The sequence below is a fragment of the Lygodium microphyllum genome, chromosome 28 (assembly GCF_053477565.2).
Source record: "Lygodium microphyllum isolate KBCC chromosome 28, Lygodium_microphyllum_v1.1.10, whole genome shotgun sequence".
Taxonomy (NCBI): domain Eukaryota; kingdom Viridiplantae; phylum Streptophyta; class Polypodiopsida; order Schizaeales; family Lygodiaceae; genus Lygodium; species Lygodium microphyllum.
The window spans coordinates 22558970-22576560 of record NC_141162.1 but is presented as its reverse complement, the minus strand read 5'-3'; the positions used below and the strand labels follow the sequence as shown (position 1 = coordinate 22576560).

General features: G+C 44.1%; 1 protein-coding gene across 1 annotated transcript in view; it reads right to left on the bottom strand.

The window, feature by feature from the left end:
* LOC148011242 (L-gulonolactone oxidase 5-like) overlaps positions 1-16784 on the bottom strand; it is a 41801-nt gene extending 25017 nt beyond the window's left edge. Inside the window, exon 1 of the mRNA XM_087670950.1 lies at positions 15603-16784. Within this exon, the coding sequence (XP_087527076.1) occupies positions 15603-16536 (934 nt within the window). The 5' untranslated portion in view covers positions 16537-16784. The remainder of the gene's footprint in view (positions 1-15602) is intronic.
* Positions 16785-17591: the final 807 nt, after the last annotated feature.

Sequence of the window (17591 nt, the reverse complement as noted above, 5' to 3'; positions counted from 1 at the left end):
TTTTTGCAATAGGATATTCTTGACTGTCATGCAGGACCGTGACCAAAAACACTACCTGGCTCTTATTGCAAAAGCCTTATATGGATGGAGCATAGTTAGAGAGGCTTGATTAGCAACATAAATAGAATTTTGAGCACATTGAGCCTTTTCATGAGATGAAAGGAATGGAGAAGGGTTGGGAAAGGGATTACCTTGGCAGTCTAGTGACTCACTGACTACTACTTACCCAATTTACAATGGCTATTATTCACTTTGAGGCTTATCACGGGTACAAGACAAAATGGGGGGTTAATGTCAATCAATACAATGAATTTTCAGGATTAGATATGATGCATGCATACAGAGACAATTGACCTAATGAGCCTGTGCAATCTTGCATCTCTCCAATAAGAAATGAAGCTCAGCAAGTGGCTAAATTTGAGAGATTAAGATCAGATTGACATACCTCTTCAATGCTTGGGGAGACCGTTCAATCATACCTCATCATGATGCTCATTTGCTCCATTAATCAAGCCCGATTGGTTGAGGCATTCCCATGGGAGAAGACTTCAGCATTTGGAATACTCCTAATGATGATGATGGCTCCCATGCTTATTCTCGGGCTTGAGCTTTAGAGAGGGAAAGCTTCAAGTGAAGCTTTCATGGCTGCCCACAAGGCTTCCATGCAAGCTAAGCTCCATGTCTTCAATCCAGGTAGCGAAGGGCAAAAGGGGTTGAGAGATCTCCTAATGGTTGAGCTCCAAAGGTTGTGGGCTGGATCAAGAGCTTGGATTGAGCAGTAATGGTTGCCCACAAAGAGTGTTCAGTAGGAGATTCAATTAGGGTTTCAATGTCGGAGGGGAAGGGGTCAAATCTTGTTGAAGAGGGTTCAGCCCTTGTCCTAGGAGGCCAAGAGTGCCAGGGGGAAGGCCAGCAGGGGGCAGAAAGAAGCCAGGGGCAATAGCACAATTTGCACCGCAAATTGCGGGCTGTTGCCTACTGCCTTTGGCAGGGATTACCTGGCCACCAAGGTGTTCAAACTGTAGCTCGAGATGGTGGGGATAAGCTTCTGAGGTTGGTTGATGGTTTGGAGCTGGCTGGAGCAAGGTTGGAGGGTTTGTGTTGGTTTTTGGCAATGCCAACAAGGTGCTTGGAGGAGGGGAAGCATATCAAACCTTGGAAAGCCATCACAAGGTATATGTCCTTATGAAGGAAATCTATAGAAGGTACAAATCTTGCTACTTTAGTACTCTTACATTAGATGCACCTCTTTCTACTTTGGTTATAGCAAGCCCAATAAAAGGTTATATTGGTTGAAGTTTGAGCTTGATGGATTTGTATGTTTCATCCACCTATCTAAACAGCTTGCTAAAATATTGAAAATGAAGAATGTAAGTTGAGGGTTTTGATATCCTATTTGGATGTAGTGGTAAGCTAAATCAATTTAACTTGGTATGATACTTCAATCTATTGGATTCCTATCTTGTGGGCAAACTCAATACTAGCATATGTGTTTGGTAAATCTTAGTGTTTGAGAGTCTAGATAGCATTGCATATTCCCACAAGAGTATGTATGCATTGATTTGGATGGGCATTACATTTATCCCCATTAGTAAGAATGATACAATATGGTTCCATGAGCAAATCATTTAAATATCATTTCATTATTGAAAATATTGAAAATAAAGAATGTAAGTTGAGGGTTTTGATATTTTATTTGGATGTAGTGGTAAGCTAAATCAATTTAACTTGGTATGATACTTCAATCTATTGGATTCCTATCTTGTGGGCAAACTCAATACTAGCATATGTGTTTGGTAAATCTTTGTGTTTGAGAGTCTAGATAGCATTGCATATTCCCACAAGAGTATGTATGCATTGATTTGGATGGGCATTACATTTATCCCCATTAGTAAGAATGATACAATATGGTTCCATGAGCAAATCATTTAAATATCATTTCATTATTTGTCTTGTTGTGGATAGGACTATATGGTTTGAAGCATACAACCAGTAGAGTAGATCTATGTTTTGGAGCTATGGGAGATTGTAGTGCTTTAAGGATCAAAGGGAAGGCAGTTTGCTAAAAATGATAGGTCTTCTCTTGTTTCTTTGAGCTTTTTTTGCAATGCACAGGTTTGAGCGGCCTTTTGATATCCTTGTTGATTGTAAGCACAAAATGGATCTAGGGACAACATTGTTGGTGAAGCAGCAAGGATTTACATTTCAGAAAAAAGGAAGGGAGGCTTAGGAAGAGCCAACAAGACTTAATTTTTTAAATAGTGGAGCAAATCCGAAGAGGATGACAACTCTAGACCTACCTTAGGTGCTGTAGAACATGGTGAAGCAGAGAGAATGTAGTGTTCAAGACAACTTTTTTAGTGGATTCAATCACAATTCTATTGCTAACAATACAACATTGTGAACAAATCGTGATTAGTTTGCTTAACATGATATATTAGTGTGGTAATGGTTGGTATTAATGGTTCCAACTAGTTTTCTTGTATAGGAAAATTTTACTATATCTATGGTTTCAACTAGTTTTCTTATCTAGGAATATTTTACTAGATCATCAACTAGGAATTTGAAATTTTTCTATATAGAAATATTTTACTAGATCACTAACTTGTAAAATGTTCCACTTTTACTAGTTGAGACTTTTTCTAGATACTTTGATAAGTATCTAGAAAATCCTTCTTTTTTTACTATATGGAAAGGTGTTCAAAGTTCCTTGTGTTACCAAATAGCGTCAACTAATTTCAGTCATTTTCCCATAGCAAGGCCGATTGTACCCTCTTGGTGTTGGTGCTCTGAGACCAGCATCAACGAAATATTAACGTGCATGAAGTTCGCACGATCAAAGAGCAGAACTACAAAATTACTACAATTAGTGCATTCAGACCTGTGTGGTCCCATGTCTATGCAATCCCTTACCAATCATCTCTATTTTCTCACCTTTATCGATGATTATTCAAAGTATTCAGTTCTTTATTTCCTCAAGCATAAATCGGAGGTGCTTAGCTATTTCAAACATTTCTTAACTCTGATGGAATGGCAAACTTCAAAGAAAATCAAGTCTATACGGATGGATAATGGAGGGGAGTATGTTTCCCATGAATTTACAAATTATTGCCTTAATTTAGGCATCATCCATGAGTTTACAACTCCTTACACTCCCCAACAAAATGGCATAGCTGAAATGAAGAATCGCACCCTGCTCAATGCTGCTCGTGCAATGCTTCGAGTCGCATGTGTTTCTTTGGCATACTGGGAGGAAGCCGTTGCCACTGCCAACTATATGCAAAATTGCCTTTCCAGCCGTACCCTCTCGAATATTACTCCATATGAGCGCTGGTACCAAATGAAACCCGACATGTCTGAACTCCGAATCTTCGGCTCACCATGCTACGCCGTGATTCCTGAAGAGAAGAGGAACAAGTTGGACCATCATATTACCAACACAACCTCTTGGGCCCTTAGCCTGTTGCACCAGTTCCAATGGTCCCAAATCCTCTTCCTCCAACACCTCCTCAAGGCGGACAGCATGCCGTTGTAACTCCTCAGCCAACGCCAAGCGTTCCTTCCACTAGAAGAGTGGCAACACGTATTCCGCGCTCCCTTCGGACTTGTTGTCCTTGCAGTGCTACTTTTACCCGTCTCCAATGCACTACATCTGGCCGAAACAGTAAGTGCTCACCTCCAAACTGCCTGAAACAATTCCCTTAGTTCCACGTGGTGTTAGCTCCTCAACCACTTGTTTGGAAGCAAGATTATTCCCTCTTGTTCTGTTTCAACTTCCTCTTCAACGGGGCTTGAAGCAGACCCATTGCCTCTAGTTGATGATACCTCTCCCTCTACACGCCCTGTTCGATTCCCCAGCATGACTGATATTCTCGCCAAAGGCAATTACACTCATGCCAATCATGCTTCTTCCCCTATGTCCCAGTTTTACTCCCCGGATGGTTCAATTCCTGTACAAGAGCCATTGGCATCTTCTGAGTCCGCCTCATGGTGGGCAGCAGACCCATCACCTCTAGTTGATGTGTAGGAATCACAACACAGGCTCTCTCGCTCAAGATTACTCACGTAGAGGCAACGAATCAATCAATTGCATTACTGAAAGCATATTTGTACATGGTGGGTCAGCGCCCTTTGAGTTGTCAGTTGACGTTTCATCAAACCATTTTCCAATTTATATTTTACAAAATAATAATTAACTAATGTAAATTACTTGTGTTAGTGTTATTCCGTCACGGCCCTTTAACACAAGCACCATTAACAATTCGAACTAGACCAAGATGTTTACAGCATTCTTCAAATTTTTCCGCATTCAGCGGCTTTGTTAGGAAGTCAGCCCACATAGTTGATGTTGGAGTATATTCCAGCACTAGCTTCTTGTCTTCAATCATTTCTCGAATGAAATGATACTTAAGGTCGACATGCTTTGTCTTCTCTGAATGCTTTGGGTTGCTTGCCAAATATATGCACGACTGATTGTCACATATGATCTTGAGTTGCGGTTTGGGAATTAGCTTTAATTCCTCAAGTAGCATTTGAATCCACAATCCTTCTTTGGCTGCGAGGGCAACCGCTACATATTCTGCTTCTGCCGACGATAGGGTAACAGCTGTTTGCTTCCGTGATTGCCATGTTACGGCACCTCCTACCAAAACAAAAGTAAACCCAGCAGTAGACCGTCGAGTATCAAGTCCCCCCCCCCCCAATCAGAATCCGACCACCCAAGAAGAGCGGTAAGTGGATTCGCCGATTGAGAGCGAGAATACATTAAACCATAATTACGGGTGTGTTGAAGATAATGAACATTACGTTTGAGTGCTTTCCAATGAGACATGCCTGGATTATGCATAAAACGAGATAGGTAATTAATGCTGTGACACAGATCAATGCGTGTACCAGACACTAAGTAGCGAAATTTTCCTATAAGAGAGCGATAAGGAAATTGTGACATGAAGCCCTTATCTCGTGAAGAAGATGGACAGTCATTGGCGGAAAGTTTGCAAGAAGTGGGCAAAGGTGTTGTGTAATGAACGGGGATCATGGGAATATGGCATGGGAACATACCAGTCACACTGACGGTATATAAGGTGTAAAAGGGTATTTTGAGGCATCACAGAAATTATCAAGAAACTCTCTTTTCACCTTCTCAAGCTTCCATGGCTTCCTCTTCTTCTTCCTCTCTCCCTCTTTCTCTCTCTTCTTCTTGCCTTTCTCTCTCCTCTCCCTCTTCTTCTGCAGTCCTTCTCTCTCTCTTTCCCCTTAGTTAGGATAGTTAGGTCTCCTTCATTACAAGTGGTATCAGAGCTTTGTCCTTGATCCCTCTCTTTCCCCTTAGTTAGGACAGTTAGGTCTTCTTCATTACAAGTGGTATCAGAGCTTTGTCCTTGATTCTTCTCTTTCCCCATAGATTTAGGACTCTCACAGTTTCCCACAATTAGAAAGCTCCAGTTACATCTCTTTCACAGGTACACAGGAGTACTCAGGCAGGCTGTCAGCCCTCTTGAAGACTGTGGCACCCTTTCTTGGAGCTCTCCCAAGAACCATGGACAAATCTGGAGGCGGGTAGACAAATTTGACAGGTCGTCACTAATTTTCATGCAAGTTTTTTTAGGGTTTTGGGCAAAAAGGAGGTCAACACAGTTAGAGAAGGCCAAAAACCCAGTTACTTTTCAAGAAGACCTTCTCTCTCCTCTTTTCCCAAGCTGCCATGGAAGCTCCAGCTCAAGAAATTCAGAAATTCTGCTCCCCCTCCTCTTCCTCAGCAAGATTGGCTGATCCTAAGGTGTCCCCCTCAATAGGAGGAGCACATTGAGCAGCAGCACCCCTGGTCTAACCCTGCCTGTGGTCCCCCAGGAGCAGCCCGAAATTTGCGGCGCAAAAAACGGGCTGCTTCCTGGCCTGCAGGGCAGCCCCCCCAGCCCTCCCCTCCTTCCTGGCTTCAGTCCTGGCCCTTGGCAACCTTCTTGGGCAGCATCAGAGGTATCTTCCTCAGCCCTTGGACTTCCCTTTTGCACTCAGGAAACCCTGATCTGGTGCAGTCCATGGCAGCCATGGAACCTTGGCATCAAGCTCAGAAATCTTGAAGATTTTGGTCTCTCATTGGTCCCCAGGAGTCCCTCTTCAACATTGCTCAAGATTTCAGCCATCAAGAAGAACAGGAAGAAGATTACAAGCAAGATTTGAAGGCATGCACTTGTGGGCAGCCATGGCTATGGAGTAGGACCTCAGTTTCAGCAAGAACTCTTCATGGGGAGGTCCTGAACCATCCTACCCCAAGCTTGATTTCACCCTTTCTTGATGAAGCATACCCATTTTGGAGCCATGGAGCATTCAGGATCAAATGGAGCTCTCATGGAGGACTGAGGTGGCATCAGTAGCTGCCTTCTTCTCCAAAAGACTCAAGGTAACTGATTCTTGGCTCTCATTCTCTCCGTTTAAGCCCCTTGTTGAATCCCATCCATTTGTTTGAGAGAATGTATGAGTCCAAGTAGATAATAGGAGACCCAGACCTTGAATGCATGCTGATTAATTGTCCCAGTCATTTTTCTTTGATCTTATAGTGCTAAAATGGATTTTACTCATGCTGAAGCCTCATTGTGATTATATTTTGCTTATCCATAACCCGTTTGGCTTCTTGTGAATTGGCTGAGCCAAGAAGTAATAAAAAAAAATCCATTGTATAAGGGTGAGTAGGCAGTGAGTCACTGCCGGTAAGCTGCCTATCCCTATTCCCCATTCCAATTCCATGCACTTCATGAAAAGCCCAAAATTTTGAATTCTGAAATGCATCTCATGCTGGTTGTTTAATTAATAAATGTCTGCCATGTATATTCCGGGTAAGGAAAAGCCCGATGCCAGGCGAGGTGGCAAGACAAAAGAGAGGTGACCCCCCCTTGCCATCAAAGACTCTGAAGGGGTGCACAACCCAGCCCGGGGGGAACTTTGCCCACCTCCCGGTGATCCGGAGCCCAAAGAATTATTGCAGGTGCAGGTACATTTGATGGAATAGCCCGAACCCTGATCACTTGAGCCTACAAACCCCTATATGCATTGGTAATGTCATAAATCGCTTGATAATGTATGGTGAATGCAATGCAAGAAGGGCAGGGAATGCAGTGTGGAACTAGTCTCAGCAATGATCTATGGATGCAAAGAATGTATGGCTTTATGGGGCATTGAGAGCCACCATTGAGGCCCTGGATGTCTGGGATAAGGCCCTCACCATGGGGATAAAGTATGCTTCTTGAAGGAGCCTTTGCAGGATATTGCAGATAGCCAGTCCTACACAGTCAGCCCGCAAGAATTGATTACAGCAAAGCCTCTTTGTGTGATTGAGTGCGAGCTCTATAGCTTGATTCCAAGAGGGCATTTTCCCCTTCAATGTGAGCTACAAAACCTCCCCATTCCACCCTACGGTTTGGGAGATACACTCAATTTTGTGCTCAAAGGTACTGTGGGACAGGCAGCAGTCCTACACAATCAGCGCGCAAAAATTGATTACAGCAAAGCCTCTTTGTGTGACTGAGCGTGAGCTCTATATCTTGATTCGAAGAGGGCATTTTCCCCTTCGATCTGAGCTAAAAACCTCCCCATTCTGCCCTACGGTTTGGGAGATACACTCATTTTTGTGCCCAGAGGTACTGTGGGACAGGCAGCAGTCCTACACAGTCAACCCACAAAAAGTGATTACAGCAAAGCCCTGATCATTTACTGTCGGAGATATTTTTTACATAAGCTCGTAGAGGGGATCGAGCGCTTTCATTTGAATCAGAAATTTTGGCAATCGGAGTTCCCTAGCTCAAGTTATCATCATTTCTGTAACAGGGGGTCTGGTAGACTGCACTTCGGATGGGCAGACCGAAAGAGTCAATAAGTGGCTTGAAACTTATTTGCGACATTTTTGTCATGATGTGCAGAATTCTTGGGATGTATAGCTGCACTTGGCTGAATTTTCTTACAACAACTCCACTCATTCAAGCATTGGAGTCTCTCCCTTCGAAGCATTGTATGGTTATCACGTGCCCCTTCCTACCGTGATCTTCAATAAAAAGCTCAACCCTTTGGGAAAAGAAGAGCTGGACCGCATGCAAGCTCTACTTCAACAATGCAAGGTAAACCTCAAAAGGGCTCAAGAGCACATGAAGCTCCATGCTGATGCAAAAAGAAGACCCCTTGACTTTCAAGAGGGTGAAATGGTACTCCTCAAGGTCCCCAAATCCCGTTATGCCACACTAAAGGACGGCTCTTGCAACAAGTTGGCACACCGTTACTATGGGCCCTATAAGATCATTAAGAAGGTCGGGGACTTGGCTTACCGCCTCCAACTCCCTTCCACCACTAAGATCCATGATGTCTTCCACGTGAGCCAATTGAAACCTTTCATTGGCACTCCCAAAGATCATGTAGAGGAGCTCCCACCCATAGATGAGGAGGGCCTTATTTAGTACATTCCAGAAGCGGTCATTGGGCAACGTGAAAAGCAACTCCGCACCCGTTCCATACATGAATACTTGATCAAATGGCAAGGCCTACCAATAGAGGAAGCCTCTTGGTGCCCAGCCTCTATATTGGATGAATTCCCACACCTCAAGGAGGCTGTGTTGGCTGGCACCTCACCATGACCCTTGTTTTGGGCTGCAGTCTACATCTGGACAGCCACCTATTTTGTACCAGATTTGGTCCTAGTCCACTCTCAGCCCCATCCTCCATACATGGCCAGAAAGTATACCTCGAGGGCTCCGTTTCGACACCTTACTTGCCCCGATCGGAGTTCCCTAGTGGAAGTTATGGCTGTTTTTCTCCAGCCATACCATCCGGGACTGCACACTAGAAATTCTTGGACAGCCCTTTATTTTGTACCAGTTTTGGTCCTAACCTGATTGCAGCCCCGTCCCAGCCACATGGGCTGAAAGTACATCTCATGGACTCCGTAAGGACACCTCAATTGTCCCATTCGGAGTTGCCCACACAAAGTTATGGCTGATTTCCTACAACACACTCTCACAGTCCATGACTACATCCCTTGTTTTTTAGGACAAAAACTTTATGAGACGGGATGGTTTGTAATGAACGGGGATCACGGGAATATGGCATGGGAACATACCAGTCACACTGACGGTATTTAAGGTGTAAGAGGGTATTTTGAGGCATCACAGAAATTATCAAGAAACTCTCTTTTCACCTTCTCAAGCTTCCATGGCTTCCTCTTCTTCTTCCTCTTTCCCTCTTTCTCTCTCTTCTTCTTGCCTTTCTCTCTTCTCTCCCTCTTCTTCTGCAGTCCTTGTCTCTCTCTTTCCCCTTAGTTAGGACAGTTAGGTCTCCTTCATTACATGTTGTCATTGGTTTAATGTCCTGAAAGCCAAAATCTTTCAATAGGGCAGCAACATATTTAGATTGATGGAGATACAGTGTGCCAGCTGTGCGATCACGAAGGACGTGAAGACCCAAAAAATATGTGAGGGGTCCAAGATCAGTAATTGCAAAGGCGGAGGCAAGCTCTTGTTTGGCAGAATTAATGACTGACAAACTAGAACCTATAACAGGAATGTCATCCACATATAATGCAACAAGTAAAAAAGAATTATCACGATGACGTGTATAAATATTAGGTTCTGAAAGGAGACAAGTGTACCCGTGTTGAAGCATGAAGGCGTTGAAGCGCTGGAACCAAAGCTTGGGAGATTGCTTGAGGCCGTATAATGATCGTTGGAGCTTGCAGACATGATTTGGTTGCGTCGCTGAAGCGTAATAAGGAGGCTGCTCCATATAGATGTCTTCGGGAAGGTCACCATGGAGGAATGCAGTTTGTACATCGAGATGATGCATCTCGAGATCTAGCGCAGCAACCCCAGGGTAAAAAGAATGCGAATAGATGCCATGTGCAAGACGGGTGAGAATGTGTCCGTGTAATCAAGGCCAGGGATTTGGCTAAAACCCCGTGCAACCAAGCGTGCTTTGTAGCGCGCAACGGATCCATCGGGATTGAGTTTACGGCAAAGAATCCATTTGCACGATATGGGTTTTCGGTCAACAGGACACGGAACCAACGTCCAGGTCCCGTTCTGATGAAGAGACTGGATTTCTGAATCCATGGCAGATTGCCAGTGGTTGGCCTCAGGACCATGGAGAGCAATGTCAACATCAATAGGGTCAGCCTCTAGTGGGATGTCAGAAGTGGCGTCGCCAAGAAGAGAATCAGGTGGGTCGTCAGACATGAAGCAGGAATCTTCTTGGTCAGGATCGAAGGAGGCACAAAGAGCGCTTAGATGGCGGACATCAGAGTAAAGATCTGCGAGAGAGCGAGTGCGCAGGGTTGGGGAGGCTTGTGGAGGTGGTTCTGACGCGGAAGAAGGGAAAGAAGTTGTTGGAGACGATGGTACTTTTGAAGGTGAAGAATCAACGACGTCAGACACGTGGTTGGTAGGTAGAGAACGCGTGGGCTTAGTTGAGCCGGAAGGAGGCTGACACGCGTGATCCATGGGAGAGGATGGATCGGACAGATCATGTTGATAAGTGGAGGGTAATGTTGACTTACATAGCAAGTGAGGAGTGGGTAAGCTGATTGTCGTGGCATGCGGGGTGCCACATCGTTGGCTTCGGCCAGTTAAACCCAAGAGTTTAAAGGGAGGTCCGAGAGGACGGGATGGACGTGCGTCGCCATAGTCAAGGCACGTCAGGCTTGTACACCGACGGCTGCGTGTGGAGCGCCTAGAGCTGGCAGCTCATTTGAGGGTCGTTGGGACTGGATTGGGTGTATTCGGAACCGCTGATTGGGGCGGTGGAAGGGGAAGAGCTTGCGGGACCAGAGGCGCTGCTACTGGGACGGCATTAGGTAAGGCCATTCTGGCAGCACCGGGAATGTGGACGGGCCACGTGATTGCTGATCGGGAAGGAGATGCCACGCGCGAGGTATGACCGGAGTCAGACGACTCAATGAGGTGAGGATGGTAGGTTGTGTCTATTATCGCATCTCGGCTTGAGACATCTGACGGATTTGCCTGTTTGTTTGCAGAGGTACTGAGAAGAGAGTCCTCATCGAAGACCGAAGTGCGTGCATAGAAGAACCTTCTTTTTTGAGTATCATACAGGCGATATCCTTTGATACCAAAGGGTTCTCCGTAACCAATGAAACAGGCACGTACAACATGATCTTGAAGCTTGTTCCGTTGTGTTTCAGGAACGAAGGCATACACAGGGGACCCAAAAATGCGTAAAGAAGCATAATTTGGGGGTTTGTGAAACTACAGGGTATAGGGTATGGCTTTGACACTGTGAGTGTATACCCGATTTTGAATGTAGCAGGCTGTAATAACCGCCTTCTCCCAAAAGGACGGGTGTAGGCCTGCCACTTGAAGCATGCTTCGCGCAGAATCCATGAGTGTTCGATTCTTACGCTCAGCAATTCCATTTTGTTGGGGATTTTCAGGCACAGTTAAGCGTTGTTGTATGCCTTTTTCTTTGTAGTAATTTTTAAACAGATTGGAGACATACTCGCCTCCATTATCAGATTGAAGAGACTCTATTTGTCTTCCTTGTTGTTTTTCAACATAGGCTTGGTAATTTTTAAATTGTTGTAGCACTGTCTGGCTGGATTTATTGTTAATAAATGTTACGATAGTGAACCTGGTGTAATCATCTATGAAAGTGAGGAAATACCTATTACGAGTGAGGGAACGAACAGGCATAGGACCACATAAGTCCAAATGTATAATTTGTAATGGATGAGTGGTGTGATTTCGAGATGAAGGAAATTTTTTGTTGGCCATCTTCACTAGGAGACAACCTTCACACAAGGTGATTTTACATTGACGGGGCAATGTGTAATTGCGAACTAACCTATGGTTATGTATATGTTTCATAGTAGCAAGATTTAAATGCCCAAGTCGGTAGTGCCACAAAAGGGTAGTATAATTAGTGGGATCAATGTCTGTGGCACTATAGGATTCATGGCAGGGGTGACTTCTACCTAAAAGATAAAGGCGTCCAAATTTAGGACAAGGAACAGTGTAAAGTGTTCCATTTGGAAGAATATGATTAATCAGACAATGTGTGTGATGGAACTCTAAGTAAGTGTCAGCATTGGTAATTTTACTAACTGAAATAAGGTTCTTTGCAAGGTTGGGCACGTAGTAAATGTCCCGAACAAGGACAATTTTACCATCGGTCAATTCTATGTTGGCATGACCAATGCCAACAACTTGAAGGGTATCATTATTGCCGAAACGAATGTTTATGGGTGTATTCAATTCCCTATATTCATTTAAATATTCTTTATTAGTCGTTAGATGATTTGTAACCCCGGTGTCAAGGATCCATGTGTGAGGTGTGATGATTTGAACATCATTATAGGCCATAAAGGCTAACAAAGCATCATCATCATCCGAGTAGTCAGACTGCGATGGGCTTGTTGAGTTTTGATCCTCCGATTCATGACTACAGGAGTCAGATGCTGAAGCACAATTGGCTTGTGCTTTAGGCCTATTTGTGCAGCCCTTAGAACGACGCCAACAGTCTTTAGACATATGTCCAGCCCTATTGCAAATGCGGCAGTAGGGTGTAGTAACACTGAAATTGGGTTTTGAGTGGTGAGATCGAAAATTTCTTCGCGGAGGATAACTATTTCTTTTTGAAATATGGCGAGTATTTCTATGGTATTTGCCTTTGGATTGAACGTACATAGCTAATGTAGAGGATGAGGAGTGAGAGTGTTGATTTGCTTGTCGCATAGAATGTTCTTGTAAAATTAATGGAATTAAAATGGGAACTGACAAATTAACTTGATTTGATTGGGTAGAGGTAAAAGATTGCCACGATGGTGGGAGAGCTGCAAGAAGAAGGATGGCTTGGAGGCACGGTGGAAGATCTAATCCCGAAAGGAGGACATCATCCATTTTTAATCTCCAAGATTGTAAAAAATTTTCGACTGGTTGATCTTCTTGCATAGAAATATTGATTAATGTTTTAAGATTGTGTACCTGACTGCCAACAGATTTTGGTTCGTAGGTTTCACCCAATTGTGTCCAAATGGAGTTTGCTGTAGTTTGCGTGCGTACAGACTGTTTTTGGGTGTCGTCCGTGTGGAGAAGAAGTTCGAGACGCGCAGTCAAGTCGCGCTCATCCCACAATTTAACATCATTGACTAATTGCGGATCTGTCCGATTTGGACAGGGGGCCTATCAAGGAGGTCCTGTTTTTGAAGAATCATCTCCATTGTCATGAGCCAAGGGTGGTAATTTTTGTCGCTGAGCTTGTCAATCTTGTAAGTTCGCATTGATGACGTTGCTTGCGCCATGGTGATCAGTCACGGGAGCAAACGACCACGCGATGCTTGTGTGTATTTCACAAACTGGTTATTGATACCATGTAGGAATCACAACACAGGCTCTCGCTCAAGATTACTCGCATAGAGGCAACGAATCAATCAATTGCATTACTGAAAGCATATTTGTACATGGTGGGTCAGCGCCCTTTGAGTTGTCGGTTGACGTTTCGTCAAACCGTTTTCCAATTTATATTTTACAAAATAATAATTAACTAATGTCAATTGCTTGTGTTAGTGTTATTTCGTCATGATGATACCTCCCCCTCTACACGCCCTGTTCGATTCCACAGCATGACTGATATTCTCGCCAAAGGCAATTACACTTATGCCAATCATGCTTCTTCCCCTATGTCCCAGTTTTACTCCCCGGATGGTTCAGTTCCTGTACAAGAGGCATTGGCATCTTCTGAGTCCGCCTCATGGTGGGCCGCCATGACGGAAGAAATGTGATCCCTTCGGGCAAACCGTACTTGGGTTCTTTAGCCTCTCCCTCCAGGTCGACGCCCAGTGACCTATAAATGGGTTCTACGAAAGAAATATAGCTCCGATGGTTCAGTGGCTCGCTTCAAGGCACATTTGGTGGCCCATGGTTTTTCTCAAGAGTACGATGTTGATTACACTGAGACCTTCTCTCCTACGCTGCGGCTAGCAACCTTTCGATCTCTACTCGCTTATGGTGCATCGGTCGACATGGAGATCCATCAAATGGACGTTCAGACCACCTTTCTCAACGGCTTCCTTGATGAGGATATATATATGCAGCAGCCTCCACATTTCGAGAAGAAGACCTCCGTACCTCAGGTATGTCTTCTTAAGCGCTCCATTTATGGTCTGAAGCAGTCCCCCCAGTTGTGGAATGCACAATTTAATGCCTTTATGAAGACTTTTGCGTTTATGCGGCTTGAAACTGATGTGTCCGTCTATCATCATCCCACCAATGGCGAGATGGTTATCCTACCCTTGTATGTCGATGATATTCTTATCATGTCCACCTCCCTTCATCCTCTTATTGCTCTCAAGAAAGAGTTGTCTGCCGCTTTTCACATGATCGATGGGGGGGAATTGAGTTATATTCCCAGCATGCAAATTCGGTGTCATTGACCTTCAAGGACACTGCACATTTCACAGCAGAAGTATACTAATTTTGTCTTAACAAAATACAATGTCAGACACTTAGTGCATCAAGCACGCCCTTACCACTGTCCCATAAACATCTTCAAAAGAAAGGATCTTCATATCACAACAGTGGGTTAGAAGTGAAGAAGCTACACAATATCGGAGGATACTTGGTAATATACGCTATTTGATTTCATGTACAAGACCAGATTTAGCCTTCTCCTCTGGTTTACTTTCCCCATATATGCATGACCCTACTGATCATCACGTCGGGGCTGTAAAGAAGTTACTCAACTATCTATCTAGTACCAAGAATGTTGGCATCACCTATGGAGGGAGATCAAGTGCTGAACTGATCATACAAGGCTATTGTGATGCCGATTGGGCATCAGATTTTGAAACTAGGCTCTCGACAGGAGGATATGGTTTTCTTTTTGCAAGAGGAGCTGTCTCATGGAGAAGCAAGCGCCAAACAACAGTTTCATTATCCAGTTGTGAAGCTGAATACAAACCAGCTTGTGATGCATCAAAATAAGTTATTTGGATTGGAAATTTATTCAAGGAATTGGGAATTTTAGTTCAAAGACCATACACAATTTGGTTTGACAGTATGGCAGCGATAGCGCATCAAAGAAACTAAAGCAATAGAGAAATTGAAGCATCTTGGCATTCAAGACCATTTCATTCGGCAACAAGTGAAAAACCAGATCATAAAGCTGGAATATGTTCCAACAACAGAGAATGCAGCAGATTTTCTTACAAAATCTCTCTTAAGAGACAAGCTAAATGCTTGCAGTGTTCTGGCGGGACTAGAACAGATCTGAACTCTGTTTTATTTTATGGGGGGGTGTGGAGAGTTTAAAATAAAACTATTAAATCCTAAAAGAAAACAATAAAACTAAAATTAAATCGAACAGACAGAAAAAGAGGGTTGCACCTTTTCAGTGCGACCCACCTCGTAAACATGCATTCTGATCAATATGATTGTAAAGTGTAATCAGAAATCTCTCTCTCTCTCTCTCTCTCTCTCTCTCTCTCTCTCTCTCTCTCTCTCTCTATATATATATATATATACAGCATTATGTTTCTGATGAATAAAACTAGAAAAAGCCCCACAGCAGTGAAGTGAGAGGTTCCACAGTTCCCCCATTAGTGAGTATATACTTACAGTTTAAAGCCAAGCTCTCGATTACTTGCACCTCGGTTTGGTCCAGAAAGGGGTCTTTCATAATTCCATCTCCCTCTTCCTCCACACTCACTCTGTCATCTAGTTTGAACAGAGTTTTCCCAGAGGAAGGGTACCAGTAAGCTGTTGCGAATTCATGCTGCTTTGCAAAGTCCAGTATCTCAGACTCCAAGTTCTTGTCACCTCGAATATCGAATGCCACAGACCTCTTGAACATGGAATCCAACTGAAACGTGACCTGGGAAATGACGCCCAACACTCCCAGAGAGAGCTTAGCGGCATTCAAATCTTCATCTTTGCTTGTCAAATCTTTTATTTTCACGTAACCTTCGTCTTGAGATGCAGCTGTAATCAATCGGATCCCAATGACTCGGTCATGAGGACAACTGCCATTCCCCCAGAAGCTACTGCCATGGGATCCTGTACTTATCATACCAGCCACAGAGACTGCATCCCAGATAGGAGTGTGTGGTAGAGTTAGGCCAAATTTGGCGACGGTATCTACGAGATCTCTCAACATCACCCCAGCATCAGCTGTGACAGTCTTCTGTGTGACATTGACGATGATGCGAGAGTTGTAATCCCGTGTGCTTATGATCAAGCCATCATCACCACCTGGGCAGACCAACTTGACGAAGCTATGTGCCGCCTTGCTTACTACTTTGATCTTGGTTTGGGTCTTTGCTGCATATGCAACTGCCCGAAGGAGCTCCTCGTCCGAGGTGGGATAAAGGGCCATGGCAGCTCTGCAAGGAGTGCTGTCAGCCCACTGGTGCTGAAAGCTGGATACCGTGCACTCGGTGGCACCGCAATGCACGGGTGGAGGCACAGGCAAGACGGTTGCAGAAGCAACGACAACAGAGGTGAGCAGGATCAGGAGCAGCTGAGTTTGGAGGGAAGCCTTGGAAGGTTCCATGATGATAGGTTTATAACCAGATGGAAAGAGAAAGTGGTCTAGTCTCAGAGGCTAATTAGAAGCAAAGGAGAGACACTCAGATCATATGATTCTTCACTCACAGCTATGTAGACTGCGTATATAAGTCACCCAGAGGCTAATTAGAAGCAAGTGAGAGAGTCTCAAGTCTTACGAATTCTTCACTCACAACTATGTAGACTCGACACGCTAGTACATATATATAACGCATGCTAGTCTTGTTTCCAAAAAGGCCTGTGAGCAAGTGATCAGAGCGAACGGATTAGATGTTTACACAGGGGGGGGCCGGCCCGGGGGGCATTACTTTGGATCGAGGTGACTGCAAGTGATGATGTTAGTTGGGTGTATCTCTTAGCAGCACTCCTTTTTGAAAAGGCCTGTTAGCAAGTGAGCACTGAGAAATTTGAGCGGCCGCTTTGAATTGCCGTGTCTCTGCATTACTTTACACTGATTCAGCTGAAATCAACATCCTGAACCCACCATTTCTCTGCGTCTGCGACAAGTCACGCCGTCGTTGAAGGAGTCACTGCGCATCGCCTGCATTCCCCTGCGCACGAGATATTCCATACTCACAAGATATTCCAATTCTTGAAGCCAATATTGAAAATAATGAGCCTGGTTTTACCCACTGGAGAAGACATGATTTCTTCTTTACTTGCCAGAGAGGTGAGCTCCCCTCCACTTTTGGACGGGAAGTCTCCCTGCTCCCTTTGTAAAGTGGCAGACAAAGGTGCACTTTTTGCATTTGTAACTAATTTAAAAAAAATTAAATTTATTATTATTATTTTTAAACAAATTATGTCCATTTAGTGTGTAAAGATATGATGCCCATGTTCGCGCCTAGTTTCAAAAATTGTATGCCCACACTTTGGGTAGGGGTTGGCCGTCCATCACTTGGTGCGTAACCAGCCTAAGTATCCTTAGACTATTCGTGTACTGCTAAATCATTCATGTAGGCTATTAATGTAGTAAAGAGTCGACAAAGTCTACATGTGATAACAAAAGGGAATCATCCTTACAAAAATGTGAATGTATGC